Source organism: Scyliorhinus torazame, unplaced genomic scaffold (genome assembly GCF_047496885.1).
Source record: "Scyliorhinus torazame isolate Kashiwa2021f unplaced genomic scaffold, sScyTor2.1 scaffold_1921, whole genome shotgun sequence".
Taxonomy (NCBI): domain Eukaryota; kingdom Metazoa; phylum Chordata; class Chondrichthyes; order Carcharhiniformes; family Scyliorhinidae; genus Scyliorhinus; species Scyliorhinus torazame.
The window spans coordinates 1-19,254 of NW_027309648.1; the positions used below are offsets into that span (position 1 = coordinate 1).

At 44.7% G+C, this 19,254-nt stretch overlaps 1 protein-coding gene and 1 non-coding gene across 2 annotated transcripts; both read left to right on the plus strand.

Annotated features, from left to right (window-relative positions):
• Positions 1–8: 8 nt before the first annotated feature.
• LOC140407738 (ubiquitin carboxyl-terminal hydrolase 38-like) lies at positions 9–16,133 on the plus strand (the record flags this gene model as incomplete). The annotated part of the gene is made up of 8 exons (XM_072495028.1): positions 9–672; positions 1,735–1,870; positions 6,294–6,423; positions 8,720–8,821; positions 11,270–11,428; positions 14,159–14,352; positions 15,382–15,475; positions 16,027–16,133. Coding segments are annotated over exons 1-8 (1,484 nt in total), but the record flags the coding sequence as incomplete, so codon positions are not given.
• LOC140407739 (U2 spliceosomal RNA) lies at positions 13,246–13,438 on the plus strand. Its single transcript, XR_011939775.1, has one exon. It is a non-coding gene; the product is annotated as a U2 spliceosomal RNA (small nuclear RNA).
• Positions 16,134–19,254: the final 3,121 nt, after the last annotated feature.

Here is a 19,254-nt window from a genome sequence, read left to right on the forward strand (position 1 = left end):
TACTGGAAGCCCTCATCACTTCTTCACACCCCCTACCAGTGAAGAAGGGGATTGTGAAGAAAGTGGTGGATGCAGCTGAGAACTCAGTTGACCGAGAACAATGCAAGGCTATGTTTGATCTAACAACGAGGTTAATTTTAATTGGGGAGGACAATTTCCAGAAACAAGTGGGTCATCAGGTACTTGACGCCTATGCCAGGTACCATCGTTGTGAATTTGAAGAGTTCTTTAACAAGGGCTTTATTCTCAACCTTTTGCAGCAAGGTTATGGATCATTGGATAAGAAAGATGTCGCCGTCATTGACTATATCCACATGGGACTAAAACTTATAATGAGCTGCCCTTCTGTGCTTGAAATCTTTGGCTGCATGCACACTGAGGTGCTGCGATTAGTTTGTGAGAGACCAGAGCCGTTGCTGTGTGCTAGGTTGAGTGAGTTGTTGTCCGACTTTGTACACTGCATCCCAAGGGGTAAATCAGCAGTGCTGTTTTGCCAGCAGCTAGTAAGGACTATAACTCAGTTCCAGTGCAATGCAACACAGGAGGAAGAGATTCGTGGATTTATTTCTCAGGTGAACAAAGTAAGCAATTTGCTACAAAGCATTTGGAAAGCTGAGCCTGGTGCACTTCTGCCTTCTCTACAAGAGGTATTCGTAATAATCTCTGCAACAGGTAAGGGACATGTTAAAGAATGAGTTTTTAAAAAAAATGAAAAGTGTTCATTTTTGTAGACCCATTTAGTTCAGCATTCACTTTTAAATGTTTTCAAAAGAAGATTGTCCCGTACCTCAATTTTTCCATTCTCGTACTCAAGATAAAGACTGCACTGCGATACTTTAAAAACAGTCGTTCTTTGTGTCAGTAAGCTAATCAGCTATTTGTTGTGTCAAAATCAAGACTGATCTGATCGCCACTTGACAGTAACGCTCATGTGTGTTCGACAGGGAGTCACAAACTTAGCACCAACAGCTGGAGCTCATTTTCTCTTCACCTCCACCCTACGGCAGTGAAGCCACTTGAAGCATCACTGCCATTAGCCTGGCGGAGATCAGCTAACCCTGGAGATCAAACCAGGAACCCTGCTGGTCTGTAGAGTTTAGTTTCACTTTCCGAAATTGTCCTTTTTATTTGAAGCGATTGTTTATTTAATTTTCTTCTCCCTTTTATTTCCTTTACAAAAATAAGTTTTCCTTTTGCCATCTATGATTCTTTCTTCCACAAACTATTCTCTGACTAGGGGCAGAAGAACATGCAATCAGCTATATGCGAGGGCACATTCATGTGGGGTTTTATTTTGCCTATTTTAAAATGATGGCCACAAATTTGACTCTTGATCCTCTCGCGCCACCCTTTCCAAAGCTCTCTGCCCAGGGGTTGACTTCTTGAGATGCCAATCACACCACCGCCCTCCCCTGTGGTGGTGAGGATTCCCTGTCCACTTTGCTCTCTCCTGGACTCGCGTAAGTGGAACTTTCCAAGCATAAATAAATGGAGCAAAGATCATATATTTTGAAAATGTCTGCTACTTGTATGTCTCTCCCCCTTTAAGAATGAATGACTTAGAATTCTAAGGAAAATGTAATCAATGAACAATAAGTTATCAAATTCTCCAGCTTAATTCTCAATTCTCTATTGTATGTAGATCAATTATTGAATGCTTTCCTGATTCCTATCTTGGTTTGAAATTAAGATGATACCCATCAAATAAGAGTCCTGTATCTGTTTGCTTTACAGACTCTATATTTGAACCATCTATTGCCCTCGCAAGTCTTGTTCAACACATCCCACTACAAATGATTACAGTTCTCATTCGAAGCCTGATCACGGATCAAAACGTCAAAGATGCCAGCATGACTTGTGCTCTCTGCAGGTAAAGAAGAAACTTTTATGTATGTATGTAGCACCTGTCACATACTCTGGAAAATCCAAAAGCACTTCTGAGCTACTGAATTGTTTGTTGACTTAGCAGTCACTCTCGTTATGTGGACAAATGCAGCCGCCTCTTTGAGCAGGTACTGTGTAAAACCCATGTAATGATTAAAAATGGAGGGGTCGCACAATTTGAGGGTTGGGGGGGGGGGGGCGGGGGGGGGAATGGCACTGTTCATACTCCTTCCATCACTTTGCTGATGCTCACGTGCAGACTGATGGCCCGGTGAACCCACAAGGGGGAGGGGCAGCACTGGGGGGATTGCCGTTTAAACGAGCCCGACACAAATTCTGGTACCTGGGGATCCAAATCACTCATGACTGGACGGAGAGCCACAAATGGAACCTGACCAGTCTGACAGAGGAAGTCAAAAAGGACCTGCAGAGGTGGAACACACTCCCACTCTCCCTGGCAGGGAGAGTACAGACGATCAAAATGAATGTATTGCCCAGATACCTCTTCCTAATAAGATCCATCCCGATCTATATCCCCAAGGCCTTTTTCAACGCACTGGACAAATTAATCATGGCATTCGTATTGGAGGGGGAGGGGGGGTAAATGCTAGGATCACAAAGAAGGTCCTACAGAAAACAAAATCCAGGGGAGGGCTAGCCCTCCCAAACCTACAATTCTACCACTGAGTGGCGACGGCAGAAAGTGTGCTGGGATGGATAAAGGAGCCAGAGGCCGAGTGGGTGCGTGCGAAGGAGGCCTTCTGCAAGGGGACCTCTCTCCGGGCTCTCGCCACGGCGGCACTCCCATCCCCGCCCAAGAAACACTCCAGCAGCCCAGTGGTGATAGCCACCCTCCAGACGTGGAACCAACTACGGCAGCAATTCGAACTGACCGAAATGTCTGACAAAGCCCCCATCTGCAATAACCACAGATTCACACCAGCACTCCCCAACGCCACCTTCAAAAGGTGGAGACAAGACGGGGGGGGGGGGGCATTGACAGTCAGGGACGGTAGGGTCACAACACCGGAAGAACTGATGCAGAGATTCCAACTAGCTGAAGGCAACAAACTCAAATACCTGCAGCTTAAAAATGTCCTACAAAAGGAGACAAAGACCTGCCCGCGACCACCACGACAGACACTATTAGAAGAGCTACTGGACGCAGACATCCTAGGCAGAGGGAACTGTAGTGACGTGTACGAACGACTGCTGGAGAGGACCGACACCGATCTGGACATGACGAGGAGGAAATGGGAGGAAGACTTGGGGTTTGAAATAGGGTGGGGACTCTGGAGCGAAGCACGGCACAGGGTCAACTTTACCTCCACATGCGCGAGGCTCAACCTAACGCAGCTAAAAGTGGTACATAGAGCCTACTTGACCAGAACCCGAATGAGCAGGTTCTTCCCAGAGGTGGAGGATAGATGTGAACAGTGCCAAGGAGGTCCAGTTAACCACACCCACATGTTCTGGTCTTGCCCCAGACTTGCTGGGTACTGGACAGCCTTCTTCGAGGCAATGTCCAAATTGGTGGGGATGAGGATGGAGCCATGCCCAAAAGTGGCGGTCTTCGGAGTATCAGGCCAGCCAGATCTCTTCCTGGGGAAGAGGGCGGATGCCCTTGCCTTTGCCTCCCTGATTGCCCGCCGTAGAATCCTGCTTGGTTGGCGATCAGCAGCACCACCCAAAGCTGCAGACTGACTGGCTGACCTATCAGAATTTCTCCAGATGGAGAAAATCAAATTCACCATCCGTGGGTCGGAAGAGGGCTTCCACAAAACATGGGAGCCATTCTCCCGACTGTTCCCAGACCTGTTTGTGGGCAACACATAAATAAATAAATAACCAGTAGCCAGGGGGGAATGGCCAGAAAAAGATAGAAAGAGGAAAGCGAGGGAGCGGGGAGCAAGGAGTGGGGGTTGGGGGGGGTGGGGGGCGGAGCGGGGAAGCGAGGAGCAAGGAGCAAGGGAGGACTGGGAGGGGGTGCGGAGATTAGGGCAAGGTAGCAATTGTAGGCTGAGCCAGCCAGATGGCAGAGACTGTAAATAGTGAAACCTAAGAAGGAACCTTTGTGACTGTACAATAAATGAATAAAAATATTATTATTTTTTTAATGTGTAACCGAACAGGTGCTGGATTGTGGTGGCTGGGGGCTTTTCACTAACTTCATTGCAGTGTTAAATATAAGCCTACTTGTGACAAAGATTATTAAATTTCACCCAGAGAGTAGTCAGCCTCTGTTCGCTGCCACATAAAGCAATTGAGACAAAAACATTGTATGTTTTCAAGAAGGCGATAGATATAGCTCTTGGGGCTAAAGGGATCAAAGGATATAGGGGGAAAGTGGGGATAACCGCGATCATAATGAATAGCGGAACAGGCTGGAAGAGCTGAATGGTCTTCTCTATTAATGCAGTTCAAAATGGGTTTATCACCTCAACTAATCATTTTTAATAATGGTGTCCAGTTCTCCACCCATGCGTAACTTGATTTCAAAAATCATCAACTTTAAAGAATCTTCAACATTTAATTGCTTCATTGGTGTGCATGAGTCAGATTCCTAGGAAATTAGAATTTTTTTGATACAAAAAGGATTTTAAAACGTACCTTTTCCTTGGGAATGTGTGTCGGAGAAAACAAATGCAATTTGAAGAGGCTTCTCTGACCAGAACCATCGGCAGGATATCAAAATTTTGCCAGGGGGTAGGTTCGGGTGAATTGAATCTCAAACCAGCGTAAATTGACATGGAAAACTTGAACGTAGGTAACTACGGGCATAACTCACCCATGCTCTTTGGAATCAGCTCTGGCTGATTCCACCCAGATTTTGCTGGAATCTGGGTGCAAAACTAGCAGACACAAGTCTCTCATCTCGTTAAGGCTCTATCATATCCCTGTAATATGGGGAGGTCACTTTATTGTATGGTCAGTAACCTTTCATCTCTGATTTGAGCTAGCTTCACATCCAGCTCAAATTGGAGGGATAAAAGTCTCATTGTTTCCTGGCAATAATGATCCTAAACAATATAAATGTTAACGTTCCCAATCCAATTCCCAGTGGCTATTGCCCAAGCACACAACAACAACAGTTAGCATATACATGTATTGCACCTTTACCGGCAGCAAATGTCCCAATCTTTTCACAGAGGCGTCTTCAGACAATTGGAAGATGAGCCAAAGGAGAGGGCATTAATTAGGAAGAGTGACCAAAAGATTGACCAAGGAGGCGCTTTTTTGAACAAGTCTCCAAGTAGGAAAGGGAGGTGAAGATGTTTATGGAGGGGATTCCAGAGCATGGGGCCTAGGCGACGTAAGAGACAGCTACTACACTTGGGCGAATAGAGAGAGGGTGCTTCGGTGGCTGAATCCGAGGACACACAATTTTGGAGGGGTTATTACGATAGAGATGAGCGATAGAGGCACAAATGTATTAAACACACACAACTGTAGGAGTATAAGAATTTTAAATTGAGTCACAGAACAGTGATTTTGGTCAGGGCTTAAACCTGAATGGAGAGATGCGAGCATGGAGCTGGGAATATTCTATCTTTTAAGTTTTCTAAAAAAAATAGAGGGTGTTTTGATAAATTTAGACTGATTTTAATTTGGTCGCGTGCAGCTTAATTACTGGATCCTAAATTAACCCTTAACTGTCTTAACTCAACAGAGATATAACCATCAGGCAAAGACTCAGACACTGAGCAAATAATATCAAAGTTTATTGAATAAAGGATAAAATAAAACAACAATATGTTTATCAGTTACCTAAAGGAGCAAAAGAACAAAAGATGAACTTATGCGATACAGACTTCATGTCTTCAGATGGGTGGTCAGAAGTAGTGGAAAACGGCACCACCCCTTATTTGCCAACTGGAATTCTACCTCTGTCTCAGAAGGAAATTGCATTATGCGGGATCCACACCAACAGGAATTCTGCCTCTCGGCCTCTTGACCTGTGGCTATACCATATACATTTGGATGCCAACAAAAACTCTACTCGTCCCCCCAAGAGAAAACAATGCAGGGAACAATAGCACTGCAACACCTCCCCTATACCATTACCTTTCCAATACCATTGTACCATCGCCTCTGGTTGGGCCGGAGGGGTGGGTTGGGGGGGGGGGGGGGGGGGTGCATGTGGTCTACTCCTGTTATATTTAATGTGAGGTAAATATCAAGCAAATGGAAATTGGCCTTGTGGGAAATTTATAGGCAACGCAGTTAAAAAGCGCTACAGGTAGCTTTTGTTTAAGAAATAAATTCTAGAATGCTTATTTACAATACTGTTAAATTGACGCAAATAAATAAACGTTTACTTGAATATGCAGCAGCGAAGGGAGTATTTTGAAACATCGATATGTAGAGTTTGAATGTTTCTGGTTCTATTTTTTTTTTGTCTCCTGAAGAATGATTGATTGGCTGTCCTGGCCATTAGCTCAGCATGTCGAGACGTGGGTGATTGCGCTGCTCAAAGGATTGGCTTCGGTCCAGAAATTCACTATCCTCATAGATGTCACTTTGCTTAAGATCGAACAAGTAAGTGGTGGGGGGGGGGGGGGGGGGGGGACGAACAAGTGTAGCTATTCCATAAAGAGAACCAAACACGGAAATGACTGTTGCCGATGTGATTGTACGAATACTAATACAGAGATGTGAAGCAGATTTAACATGTAATTTGAGTCGGGAGAGAAATTTTGTGTGAGCATTTTGTGAAAACCTGCATACACCCGTCAATATGGACCCTCACCATCTGCTGAAGAAACTGTTAGTCAGATGTTTATACAAACAGCCAATTTAGTGGTAAATTATATCTCTTACACCTGCACACCTCCAATGAAAGTAATCAATCTTCAAATTTAAAGACTGTTCGCGTCACTTGAGAGGCGTTGTTGATATCTCAGCATTGAAACTACCTGTTGCATTAATTATGTGGAAGATTACAGCATTAAAAGTATCAACGTTTAAGGTAATACAGAAAAACTGAAAAGAAACTTGAAAGAAATTTTAATATGGTGCAATATAGTGTTGGGACGATTTTAGTGACGCAGAATGATGGGGGTTGCCACAAAGCAACTGAAGTACCTTATACTCCCCCACCCACCCCCACCCCACCCCACCCCCACCCCAATCATCCACTGATAGCCGAGTCATAGAATCATAGAATTTACAGTGCAGAAGGAGGCCATTCCACCCATCGAGTCTGCACCGGCTCTTGGAAAGAGCACCCTACCCAAGCCCATACCTCCACTCTACCCCATAACCCAGTAACCCCACCCAACATGAAGTGCAATTTTGGACACTAAGGGCAATTTAGCATGGCTAATCCACCTAACCTGCACATCTTTGGACCGTGGGAGAAAACCGGAGCACCCGGAGGAAACCTACGCGCACACTGGGAGAACGTGTAGACGCCGCACAGACAGTGACCCAAGGCGGGAATCGAACCTGGGACCCTGGAGCTGTGAAGCAATTGTGCTAGCCACTATGCTACCGTCCATTTCATATCATTGAAAACAGTTTCCCCATTTTCTAACCTCTGCATCATTTCAAACAATTGTGCATCCACGCAACCAGCAAGTATGCATGATAAAAGCAGGAGCATGTCCGTTGTAATCTATTTACCCTGAAAGAACGCATTATCTAATATCCTTTTCAACCTTACATTTTCTTGTTTGCTCCAGGGTCAGAATTTATTGTACTTGTGCTGCTCACTCTGTGCCTACAGCTGCTGATAATATGAATGCAATAAATTGTCTTGTCTTGGCTGTGTTCCTGAAATACTGCTTTATTTGCCATTCACTGAGCTCATAGCTGTTTGGTGGAAGTCTTGTGTGTTTAAAAATGGGGAATTGCAGTTACAGTCGCTTAAGAATTTAATTGAGCAAAACCATGATTTTTTTTCTCTCCGTCTCTCCATCCCAGAAGTGTGTCAGGTCGAAGACTAGGCATTAGACTTTCCCTTGGATCTCCACAATTATAATAAAGAGAACCATGAGAATTTCCAAAGTTGATTGCCTTTTTTTGAAAATTTTCTTTTCCAATTACATTTTTAATAAATGGTAGAACGGCGTCTTCTGAGGCAGAAGTAGAGGATGCAGCAAAAAATAAAATGACATAATTATGGAATTGAGTTCACCAATTGCAAATTAAATTTAACATCAACTTAGTTTGGTTGTGGGTGAGGTGGTGGAGCGCCATGTACACAGGCCGGTCTCCAGTACAGAGATCCAATCTCTGTTCTACACTGCGGTAGCTGATCTCAGCTAGGTGGTGGTAGAGGCCCGAGAAGTCACTCAACACCCTGACTTGGAAACATATCGCCGCTCCTTTGCTGGCACTGGGACAAAATCCTGGAACTCCCTCCCTAACAGCACAGTTGGTGTACCTACATCTGAAGGAACACAGCGGTTCAAGAATGCAGCTAGCTCGCCATCACCTGAAGGCCAACTAGGGGTGGGCAATAAATCCTGGCCTAACCAGTGATGCCCACATCCTGTAAACAAATAAAAATAAATCCACCTGTCCCTAGATCATGGAGAAGAAAATTGAACGTGGCCTTTGCTGTTGATTGCTACCAATATCGTCTTTCAAAAGTAGGAGAGTGGGTGAGGGCTGTATCTGGCTCAGCTGGGATGCTTCTCTTGGTCCAAAAGTTTGAATACCCACTGTGCAAACATGTGCATGAGTAATGATTACCTGCTAAGGCCCTGAAGGATGACTAATAACCCGGTGGATCCAAGCAAAGGTTTACTGAAGCGAGTCCATAGTGAACAAATTTGTGAAAAAACATTATTTCATGGCTACTAATTGATGAATATATTTTCTGTGTTAGGTATTCCATCGTCTTTGGTATCCTATTGTGCGGCCTGGTGCTTTAACGGTTCTATCCCACATGCTGCTCAGTTTTCAGCATTCTCCAGAAGCCTTTCATTTAGTAAGTTATTCTACTTGTGCTGTTCAGAAAGAAAACATTTTCTTTCCTGGTACATACCTTTGCTTTCTGTGTCATTATACTTTACTTTAAGACTTCAGAAAATATTTATAAGATTTTTTATGTAAGAAAAGGTTAGCTAGTCAAAATGGAGAACAGTTGCTATTTCATAACTGGCTTCATTGTGAGCATTAACTGTTCTTCTGTTTTTTTTGTGTTTTATTAATTTCCTATCAAAACTAAATGTAAGATTAGCGCACTAAATTAGGAGCAGTCGAGAGAAGACTTAACAAAAGGTTTGTCGAAACGTTTATTAATGTTAAGCAATTGGGCAGACTAAATGCAACTTAAATTTGGCATTGCTAAATTTATTGCAGATGGATGGAGAGGGTACAATGAGTGGAGTTGGAGACAAAGTAATAGTTTCATTGTCGAGATAACGTACTGAAGCAATTTTGCTTTTGAAGTGCTGGGATATCTAGCAAGAGCAGTACAATATAGATGGTTGGAGCTTATGTTACAACTCCAAAGTGAGCTCTCAGGCCACATTTTTGACCTTGTGCTAAGTTCTGGTTGCCCACACCACAAAAGAAAAATAGTGCTCTAACTGGGAGACATTTGGGATGCAGTGACGAATATTAAGGAGTGCGAAGTGGCAAGTAACAAGTTTGACTCCAAATATAACGGAAGTGAGCATTCAGGAAAGATTAGAGACTGTCAGGTTCCACCTTCTAGAAGGACGCTAGTTGAAGAGAAACTTTGTTGAATGACATGAAATATTAAATCATGCAGAAACAGCGAAACGCGAATGTTACTTCAGGGTAATCAGGAGTGTCGGACCAAAAGACATAAATTAAAATTAGCGAGAAGTAAATTTAAAGCTAGTTTTAAGGCGGGCTGTGTATATTTGGAATAATCTGCCATACGAAATCATAGACATTAGAGAGGCACCAAAATATGGTTGAATGCTGTAATTGAAGTGATAGGATATGAAATAGATGAGCTTGAATGGGCCGAATGTCCCTTTCTCATCCTTGTTTTTTTTAAACTGTTACTGTTTTTCACTGTACTCTTCAAAAAGGCACCTTGCAAAATGATACAATAAGAACAACTTGTCGAAAAATAGAGCAGGCCCATCAGTATTTGTGAAGAGAGAAAAATCAGGTTAACATTTTGCCTGAAATCCTTTTGTCAGAAGTACAGGGTGCTTTAGCTTTTTAAAACTATTTCCTTTCTTTAAATATTGTCCTAGTAGAAATACTAAGTATATAAAGCTTGATTTCTCACTTGGCTATTAAAGTTGTCAGTTTTTTGAAGACAGTGACTATTTTGTAGGTAATCACAGCATTGCACAAAGGCAGTGAGCTAAATAGCTACGAATAGCTTATTCCATATTTGCAGTCAACAAATTACTTCACATTTACAATTCACTCTCTATTAACGAAATTACATTGCGACAAACTCCAAAGAAAAATATCATGAAGGCAGCTTAATATTCTTGGAGTGAGATGGTGGTCCATTGCAGGATTATTGGCTCATCATTAAAAAAAAAAGGACTCTGGGTTAACTGTCAGAAACAAGAAATTTTAGCTTGATACGTTTATGACCTCGTCAGCATGGTAAATTCTTCCTTTGCTGCTGCGATAACCAAGAATCAAGCTCGGTGTGATTCTCCACTTCCATTCCTCTTTATGTTTAAGATCAGGATTATTGCACGTGATGACAGGCCTGGTTGAGTGCAGCAGAGTGTGAAAGTGGGTAAAGCAATGGGCCCGAAGTGACCTGGAGCAGTGAAGTCCAGGAACTGAGAGCATGGGGAAGGCCAAGGTTAGCAGCGGGACTGTAGGGCACGGACATGATAGCATTACAACCGAGTTGACATGAATTGAGGGTTAGGACAAACCACCCAGGGTACTGAATGGGCAAATAGGATCACACAACAGGAATGCAGTGGAAAAGCTGCAGTAACTCCAGGGAATGGCAGTCCTGCCCACATTTCAGCCAGTTGCTTGGGAGTTACAGTTTCCAATCTGCAAATAACAGTATTGAGAATTTGAACTGGAGGGCAGTGTCAGAAGGCCTTCAGACAAGGTAGCAGCGGAATCAAGGGCAGATACAAATCTTGCAGGGCGCATGACAAGGTGCTGTCAGAGCCAAGTTTATGAATTTGATTTTTATTGGATATTTAAAAAAATTTATGAATATATAGTGTGATGGGTGAATAACTATCATGAGAACAGTATTCTACTTGCGATGGTATAACAAAGTTAAATTTTGTAATATGATTGGATAACAAAAGTAACAAATTTAACCAATTTATGAAAGAAAATAAAAGACTCCAGTCACAATGTGACAGCAATCGATTGCCATAAACAAAAGAAATGTTACTTTGCACGTATGTAAATATCCAAGATTTTACATGTGTAACTCCATGAACTGATCTTTCCACAGATTGTTCCTCACACTATAAAGCTAGTTCAGTTCCTGAAAGACGAAGATTCGCCGACTGGTAAAATCTTCCTCATGCAGTTGACTGAGTTGGTGCACTGTATGATGTATCAGTATTCTGGGTTCCCTGATCTCTATGAACCTATTCTAGAGGCCATTAAGGTAAGAGCCTGAGAACTAATTGCCGGAAGCAACTGGGATTGGATCTTACTGGGCGCTATAGTGGCCCCCACCCACCCCCAAAGCAGTGTTAACAGCCTTTAGGTGAGACCTCCGACTAAGAAGGAAGTCCTGTATTGGAGAGCTACCAGTCAATCAGACTGGGAGCACTAACCACTGCTGGGACTACAGACCATTCCGAGTAAATCCAAGGTTGGGGGTCTTAGCAAGGGGGTGGGGGTCAGGTTTAAGAGGCATGGGAAGCAGTGACTTTTACGGAGTGAGGGGGAGCGGTAGCCTTCGATGAGCCCAGGGCGTCCATAAAGCAGGTTTTCCTTCATACTTGCCCAACACCAGTTCATGCAGCTGAAGCTGCTGGGTTTCCCACATAGTGTGGGCCTCCCCCAGCCGTGGATAAAATACCAGTGGCAGTGCGATGAGTCCTTTAATTGGCCATTCGGGGGCCTCAACGGGCCCAAAGGTGGGTCGCTATTGTCTACGCCCCCGTCACATAAAATTTAACATTGGTTGGGGTAGACAGCAGGAAGACTGGATTTTACATGGTCATCCACCATTACCTGCCTTCAAACTTGCTGGCAGTGGAGTGTAAAATCCAGCCCCTGCCGCATTTTCTCAGATTTTAATAACAAAAAGTAGGTCACAACCAAATCAACTTGCAGCTTCATGAAAGGTAATGTGAATTAATGGCAGCTATTCCAGCATTTATCCATTCTAACTTTGTGTTGAACTTGACCATCTGAAGTATGTTGTATAATTCCCAGAGCTGCAAATTTGCAGTTCACTAAGATCCAAGAATCGCATCTCAAGTTTAATTTCTATTCACTTCATATGGTGCAGAAGTACAATTCATATATTCTCTGCATTTTTAGAAAAAAAAGCTTTATGCAGATGTATTTCATTTCATTCTCTGTGATAATCCCCATTCACATCTCATAGCACCTCACTGTATTGTGGCAAGAAACATTCATGTCTTATAAGTGCCAGGTGTTGACCATCTTCTTCAAGAGAGAATTTAACCAACTTTCCTTGACATTCAGTGGCATTATCATCGCTGAAACCCTTACTATCAACATCCTAGGGTTCAGCATCGACCAGAAATTGAACTGGACCAGCCATATAAATACTGTGGCTCCAAGAGCAGGTCAGAGGCTGGACATTCTGCAAAGAGTAACTCCCCTTCTGACTCCCCAAAGCCTGTCCACCTACAAGGCACAAGTCAGCAACTCACCAAGGTTCTTTGACTACACTTTCCAAACCCATGACCTTACCACCTAGAAAGACGGGTAAATGGGAACGCTGCCTGTCTTGGAAATATATCACCCTTCCTTCACTATCACTGGGTCAAAATCCTGGAACTCCCTTCCGAACATGCATACATGGATTGTAGCGGTTCAAGAAAGTAACACACTGCTAGCTTCTCAAGGCGATTTGGAGTGGGCAATAAATGCTGGCCTAGCCAGCGATGCCCCCATCATAGGATCACAAAATCCCTACAGTGCAGAAGGAGGCCATTGTGCACCGACCCTCTGAAAGAGCACCGTACCTAGGCCAACTCCCACACCCTAGCCCCATAACCGCACCTAACCCGTGGACATTAAAGGGCAATTTAGCATGGCCAGTCAACCTAACTGACATATCTTTAAACTGCGGGAGGAAACCGGAGCACCAGGAGGAAACCCACGCAGGCACCGGAAACCATCTTGATTATAGTACTGATAGTCAATGATCATTCGGCTATGATAACCTAATCATCACTCACAATAATAATTTCTCAGCTTTCTGTAAAAAAAATTGGGTAAATCGCTTCTCGGCCTTTTGGCTAAGATCAAGTGTAGTATGCCTTTGGCTCAGACCTGGTATGTCTCTCTTGTGGGGTCCATGAATTGGATTCAATTTGAATTTGAATTGGTTTTTGGAGCAGGCAAGGAGCTGGATTAGGGGTTCGCCCCTGACCCACACTCTGAGCCCTGGCTTGGTAACTCAGAAAAAGTAATTTTTTTAAAAATCAGGTAATATTCCATATTGTGCTTCAAATTATAAACAAACTTACGGGGCAGCACGGTGGCACAATGGGTTAGCCCTGCTGCCTCACGGCGCCGAGGTCCCAGGTTCGATCCCGGCTCTGGATCACTGTCCGTGTGGAGTTTGCACATTCTCCCCGTGTTTGCGTGGGTTTCTAAAAATTTTTTATTTTTTTAATTATAAATAAACTTAGTAATTCTACAATTGTTTCGAGTTATTGATTTATTTTTATAGGGGGGAAAATGCTCAGGCACTGTCCAAGTTTCTTCTTTGGTCAGTACACTTGATCTCCTACAAAGTGAATGTCACTGACAGTATGAACCTTGTTTTCACTTTCCAAACATTCACTTGGTTTAACTTTTGTTTAACTAATTTTCATCCATTTATTCCTATTAACATTGTTATTATGGTGTATACTTACGTAAAAATTGAGTTTCTGAGACAAAATTTTAGCCTAAGCATATTACACAAGTAATATTTGAGAGGTTTATATCCACCCTCTCCTATTGTCTCACCCCCTGTTTAAGATGGTACATCAAAGAGGCCAACTGTCACTCAAATATATTTGGTATTCTTGTGTTCATCTGTTGCTCAGGAATTGACATTTTTGCATAATCTGGGTTTTTGTTGTCATATAGTGGATTATGAGACTACATTGACCGATAACTGAATATAAATTTGTCTTTGTAGGATTTGCCAAAACCTTCCGAAGAGAAGATGAAGATGACTCTTAATCAAAGTGCTTGGACGTCGCACTCAAATTCTTTGGCATCTTGTTTGTCGAGGCTTTCGGGAAAATCTGAAACTGGAAAAACAGGGTTAATAAACCTGGGCAATACATGCTATATGAACAGTGTCATTCAAGCATTATTCATGGCTACAGAGTAAGTGGTGGAATTCGCTTTAGTATATTGCACTGAAATTAAGGTTTTAATACTCAACTGTAAACTTGACCCAATTGTAGCTTGTTAACATAATGTGGACTCGGTGAGGAGATTCAGAGCCCAGTTATATTGCCATTTTTGCTGAATGCAAAATTATTTTGGATCAGTATTCCTATCAAATTGTCAATTACAGCAGTCAGTTGGGTCCCACTTGCTGGACACCATCTCACAATGGATTGATTCCTATTGGATGCAGTGTTAGTGCATTTTTTAAATACTTGGGATGGCTATTGCCTTCATAGATATTCTTAAGCGATAGAGGAAAGCAGACGCTCCGACCTTGCAGTTTTCTCACTATAAAAATCTGCTGTATGTGCAGAGGTCCTTCGTTGCTGATCCCAGCCTGAGTTTACGGGATGGTCGCGTCATGGTACTGTTACTGGGCTAGTAGTAATCCAGAGGCCCAGAGCAATGCTCTGGAGTTATGAGTTCTACCTGATGGAATTTAAAGTCAATTAATAAATCTGGAATCAAATGTTGCTCTCCATAATCCTAAAACTACTGGATGGTTGTAAAAGTCCATCTAGTTCATGAATGCTCTTCAGGGAGGGAATCTGCCCTCCTTCGCTCGTGTGACTCCAGATCCACAGCAATGCGGCACTCTTGGCTGTTCTCTGACACCTAGCGAGCCACCCAGGTGTATGCAGCTCATCACCACCTGCTCCAGGGCAATTAGGGGTGGGCAATTTGCCGGCAATACCTGAATCCCAATGGATACTTTTTGAAGAAGACATGCTGTTTGAGCTATCCACTGCCATGGATCCCAGTTTCCCAGACACTGGTTTGAGACTGCTAACTGCAGTATTGCTGCAAGCATGTAGTATCGATGAATGTTCAGTAGAACGAGAAACGTAACAATTCTGTAAAAATAGTACTCAGCCACAGTTTACTCATTGTTGCTTTTTTTGTGGGGAGGGTCACATTTTAGAAAGTAGCTTTGTTTCTTAAATGTTCTCAAAATTCCTTCAGTTTCAGAAGATCTGTTTTGTCACTGAATCTAAATGGAGCCCGTTCTGTGATGAGAAAACTGCAACTTCTCTTTGCTTTTTTGGCTCACACTCAGGTACCATTCTTTTCTTTTTTTAAAAAAAAACAACCATTCATGAACATTTACAATTCAGTCTGATGGCTAAGCATTCAGGTGCTTTTATCTAGTGATTGCTCATTTCGAAACCTTTGGGGTATGAGTTCTTCATTTTGACTTGGGGAAATGGATATTACAATTTTTGTGACATTAGCAGGATGTTTTGCCATTAATACTGAACTTGCAAATGTGCAGAATAGGGAAAAATTACTTGTTTTAAAGACTGGTAGAAATTTTCATGTTAAATTAAAAGCTGAAGTTAGTGTTTTGATGCTCATCTTTGGAACTTGTTCACAGAAATATTTAAAGATTGGCATTTGCAGTAAGTGTTTGGCACTTAAGCATGCCAAGTGTTAAGTGTTTTTTATGGTTGAGTTTATGCATTGTTAAAACGTATTTGCAAATTTAATTGCAGTCTGTCTTGTTAAAAAATAATCAAAATGTGACAAAAATAGCAACATTTTTGGATGTTCAGCTTCTACATATTTCAGTTGGTGTTAAATATTCAGTATCCATTACTGTGCTAACAGAGAGCAGCATACGCTCCACAGAGCTTCTTTGAAGAATCAAGGCCACCATGGTTCACCCCTGGATCCCAGCAAGACTGTTCTGAATACCTCCGGTTCCTTTTGGATAGGTAAGTAGTGTTCTTGTGTAGCAACCTATGTTCTGGAATAAACATTGTAAACTAGGTCGCTCAGTCCCTTTCATGTGACAGGCATGTTAAACGAATGGAATGCTGCACTGCTGTCTGTGGATCAGTCAATGTGGTGTCAAACAGGGTAACATGTCTTCCACTGTCCTAATGCATCATAATGCTACACTTTTCCAGTGCAACCTGGAGGTGATGGGGTTCCTACGAGCTTCCTGCCTTATCCTTCTTAATGATAAATGTCATGGGGTTGGAAGATACTGGATGCGATTTAAGGGGAAAATTTCAAAGTGTCACCTCGGGCTAGTTTGGCAGGGTGTTGACGGCCGCGTTGGCGGGATCGCAACCTGTGTTCAAGGGCACTTGGTGCCAAAAATGAGCCCCCGCGAGATTCTCGCCATTACTGGCTCCCTCGTCTGATTCCCCCATCCGCTAACGAGGGGGAGCTGCTTTTAAACATTCCCTCACCAACACTCCCAGTCAACACACAAGCATGGCAGCACGTGGACCTATTTCCTGCTTTGGCAATGCCGACCTGGCCAGGCTTCCCGAAGCTGTGGATGAGACAGACCAGCCTGTTCCCCCGAGGAGGTCGGAGCGCCATCCGCAGGGTCAGCAATGCTGCCTGGGAGGCAGTGGCTGTCAGTTCGGGCAGCATTACCAGGAAGACCGGCATCCAATGTCGGAAGAAGATCAGCGACCTCCACCGAGCTGCAAGGGTAAGTTGCCAGCTCTCCCCTGGCATCAGTTCCGTCTGTCACCCCCACAAATCACTGGCTGACCCCTCACACCCTCCCCACATCCGATCTTCATGTTTGTTCTTCAGCACAACCCCTTCCATGTCCAAGTGCGGTGCTCACACATGCTACCTGCTATAGATCCCCTCTGACCCATCAAGCGTGCTGTTCAAAATGCCCTCTCTTTGTCCCCGCTGGAGGACATAGCCCAAGACAGGGAGGTGGGATGCCAGAGATCTGAGTCCTCACCCCCTATGAGGAACTTGCGTTGGAAATCGCAGGTTGCCCAAGGAGAGAGCAGTCACCGACAGTGAGGTTGGCCCGCGCGAGAGGTGAGGATACACTGCCCCTTCACCCAGATGACATGTCTCGACTGAGTGGTTCATGTCAGACAAAATGATCCTTCCCTCTCACTGACCACATGTCCATTCTCTCACAGAATCTTTATCTGATGAGGCCGTGCTACCTGGAGTCGTTCCCCCACCCCCACCTCCCATGAGACCACCATTGAGGCGTCACAGCTATGAGCTCCACCTTCCACCAGCGCAGAGATACACACTTCAGTGGGCGGCATTAGTGGACAGGCTTTGGGCCAAAACCTGGTGAGCACCAGACAGTTGCTGATGTACATCGGGTGGAGGCAGGAACATCCTCGGGAGACAGCAGTCGGAAATGTCCCAGTCAGATGCCGAACCTCTGGGCAAGGTTCTCCCAGAGCTGATGCAGATGATAAGCCACGGCCGTGACAATTAGGAGGGGTGTCAGTGACTGCAACGCCGATTGGAGGTCTCCCAAAGGCTTTGGGTGCAGGTGATGGTGTGGGCAATGTGTGGCACTCAGGCCACCAATGCTAGGGTGGTGACCGCAGTGGAAAACCTAGAGCATGATGTCTGAGCCATGTGTCCTGGAGTCCAAGGCATGGCACAGTCTGAGGCTGAGGGCATAGATAACATCCCAGTCAATGAGGGACATGTCCCAAACACAGGTGGACATTGCTGAAGCACTCCAGAGCATGGCCCAGTCACTGAGGAGCGCTGAGGGCGTTGACACCATGGTGAAGACAATGGGGAGTCTCCAGGACTTGAAGCGCCAGATGATTCCGAGGCTCTGGAGCTCATTCCAGCTGCCCCTCCATCCCATGGAGTCCCCAGGGCCCAATGGACACCGTCAGGGTGGTGGAAGCTCTGGAGGCCAACCCGGGGCTTGCCGCCATGGCGAGGGTGGAGGTCTCCTGTTCTTCCAAGTGACCATTATAATGGGTCTCTGGCTCAGTCTCAGGCCTCCGTATCTCGGCAGGTATCCCATGTCCCCCAAAAGCCAACCCGTCGTCCTGGGATGGTTCTCGAAGACCGGGGATCTCCGAGTGACCCAGGATGTAGCTAGCATGCATGCTCCCTGGGTAGCAGGCACATGACCATGACACTGAGGCAGTGGTTGCGCATCATCTGAACATTCAGAGAGTGAAACCCCTTCCTGTTAATATAGGGCACTCCCTGGTGCATGCAGGTCGACATGCATGCCATTGAACCCCGACAGGACCTGGCGCACCCTGGCAATGGCAGCAAATCCTGCAGCCCGTGCATCTTGGTGGACCTGATCCAGCTCAAAGGTGCCAAAGTCTTATGCCCGGGCATAGGAAGCATTCATTACCTGGATGCACGCGTGGGCCTTAGATTATGAAATGTCTCACCGGTCCCCGCTCGAGCACTGGAATGACCTACGGCGGCACGGTGGTTAACACTGCTGCCTCACATCCTGATTAATAAAAGTGTACAATTTGAGGCGGAGGGCACAGTCGTGGATGGGGGTGGCAGGTTCGTTATGGTGAGGGGTAAACTCGAAGGGATGAGAGTAGTCCTGGTCAGTGTGTATGCCCCTAATTGGGACGATGTGGATTTTATTAGGAGGTTGCAAGGGAGTGTCCCTGACCTGGACTCACGTAAGTTGATCATGGGCGGGGACTTTAATACGGTCCTGGACCCGAGCTTGGACCGGTTATGCTCAAGAATGGGCAGGTTGCCAGCGATGGCAAAGGAACTGCGAGGGTTCATGGAGCAAATGGGTGGAGCAGATCCGTGGAGATTTAGCCGGCCGACGGCGAGGGAGTTCTCGTACTACTCCCACGTCCACAAGATGTATTCCCGAATTGACTACTTTGTTGTGAGTAGGGACCTGCTGGCCGGAATGATGGGGGCAGAATATTCGGCAATTGCCATATCGGACCATGCTCCGCACTGGGTAGACCTGCAGTTTTGTAAGGACAGCTTTCAGCACCCACCATGGAGGCTGGAAGTTGGACTACTCGCGGACGAGGCGGTGTGTGGGAGGCTGAGGAGATGCATGCAGTATTACCTGCAGGTGAACGATAC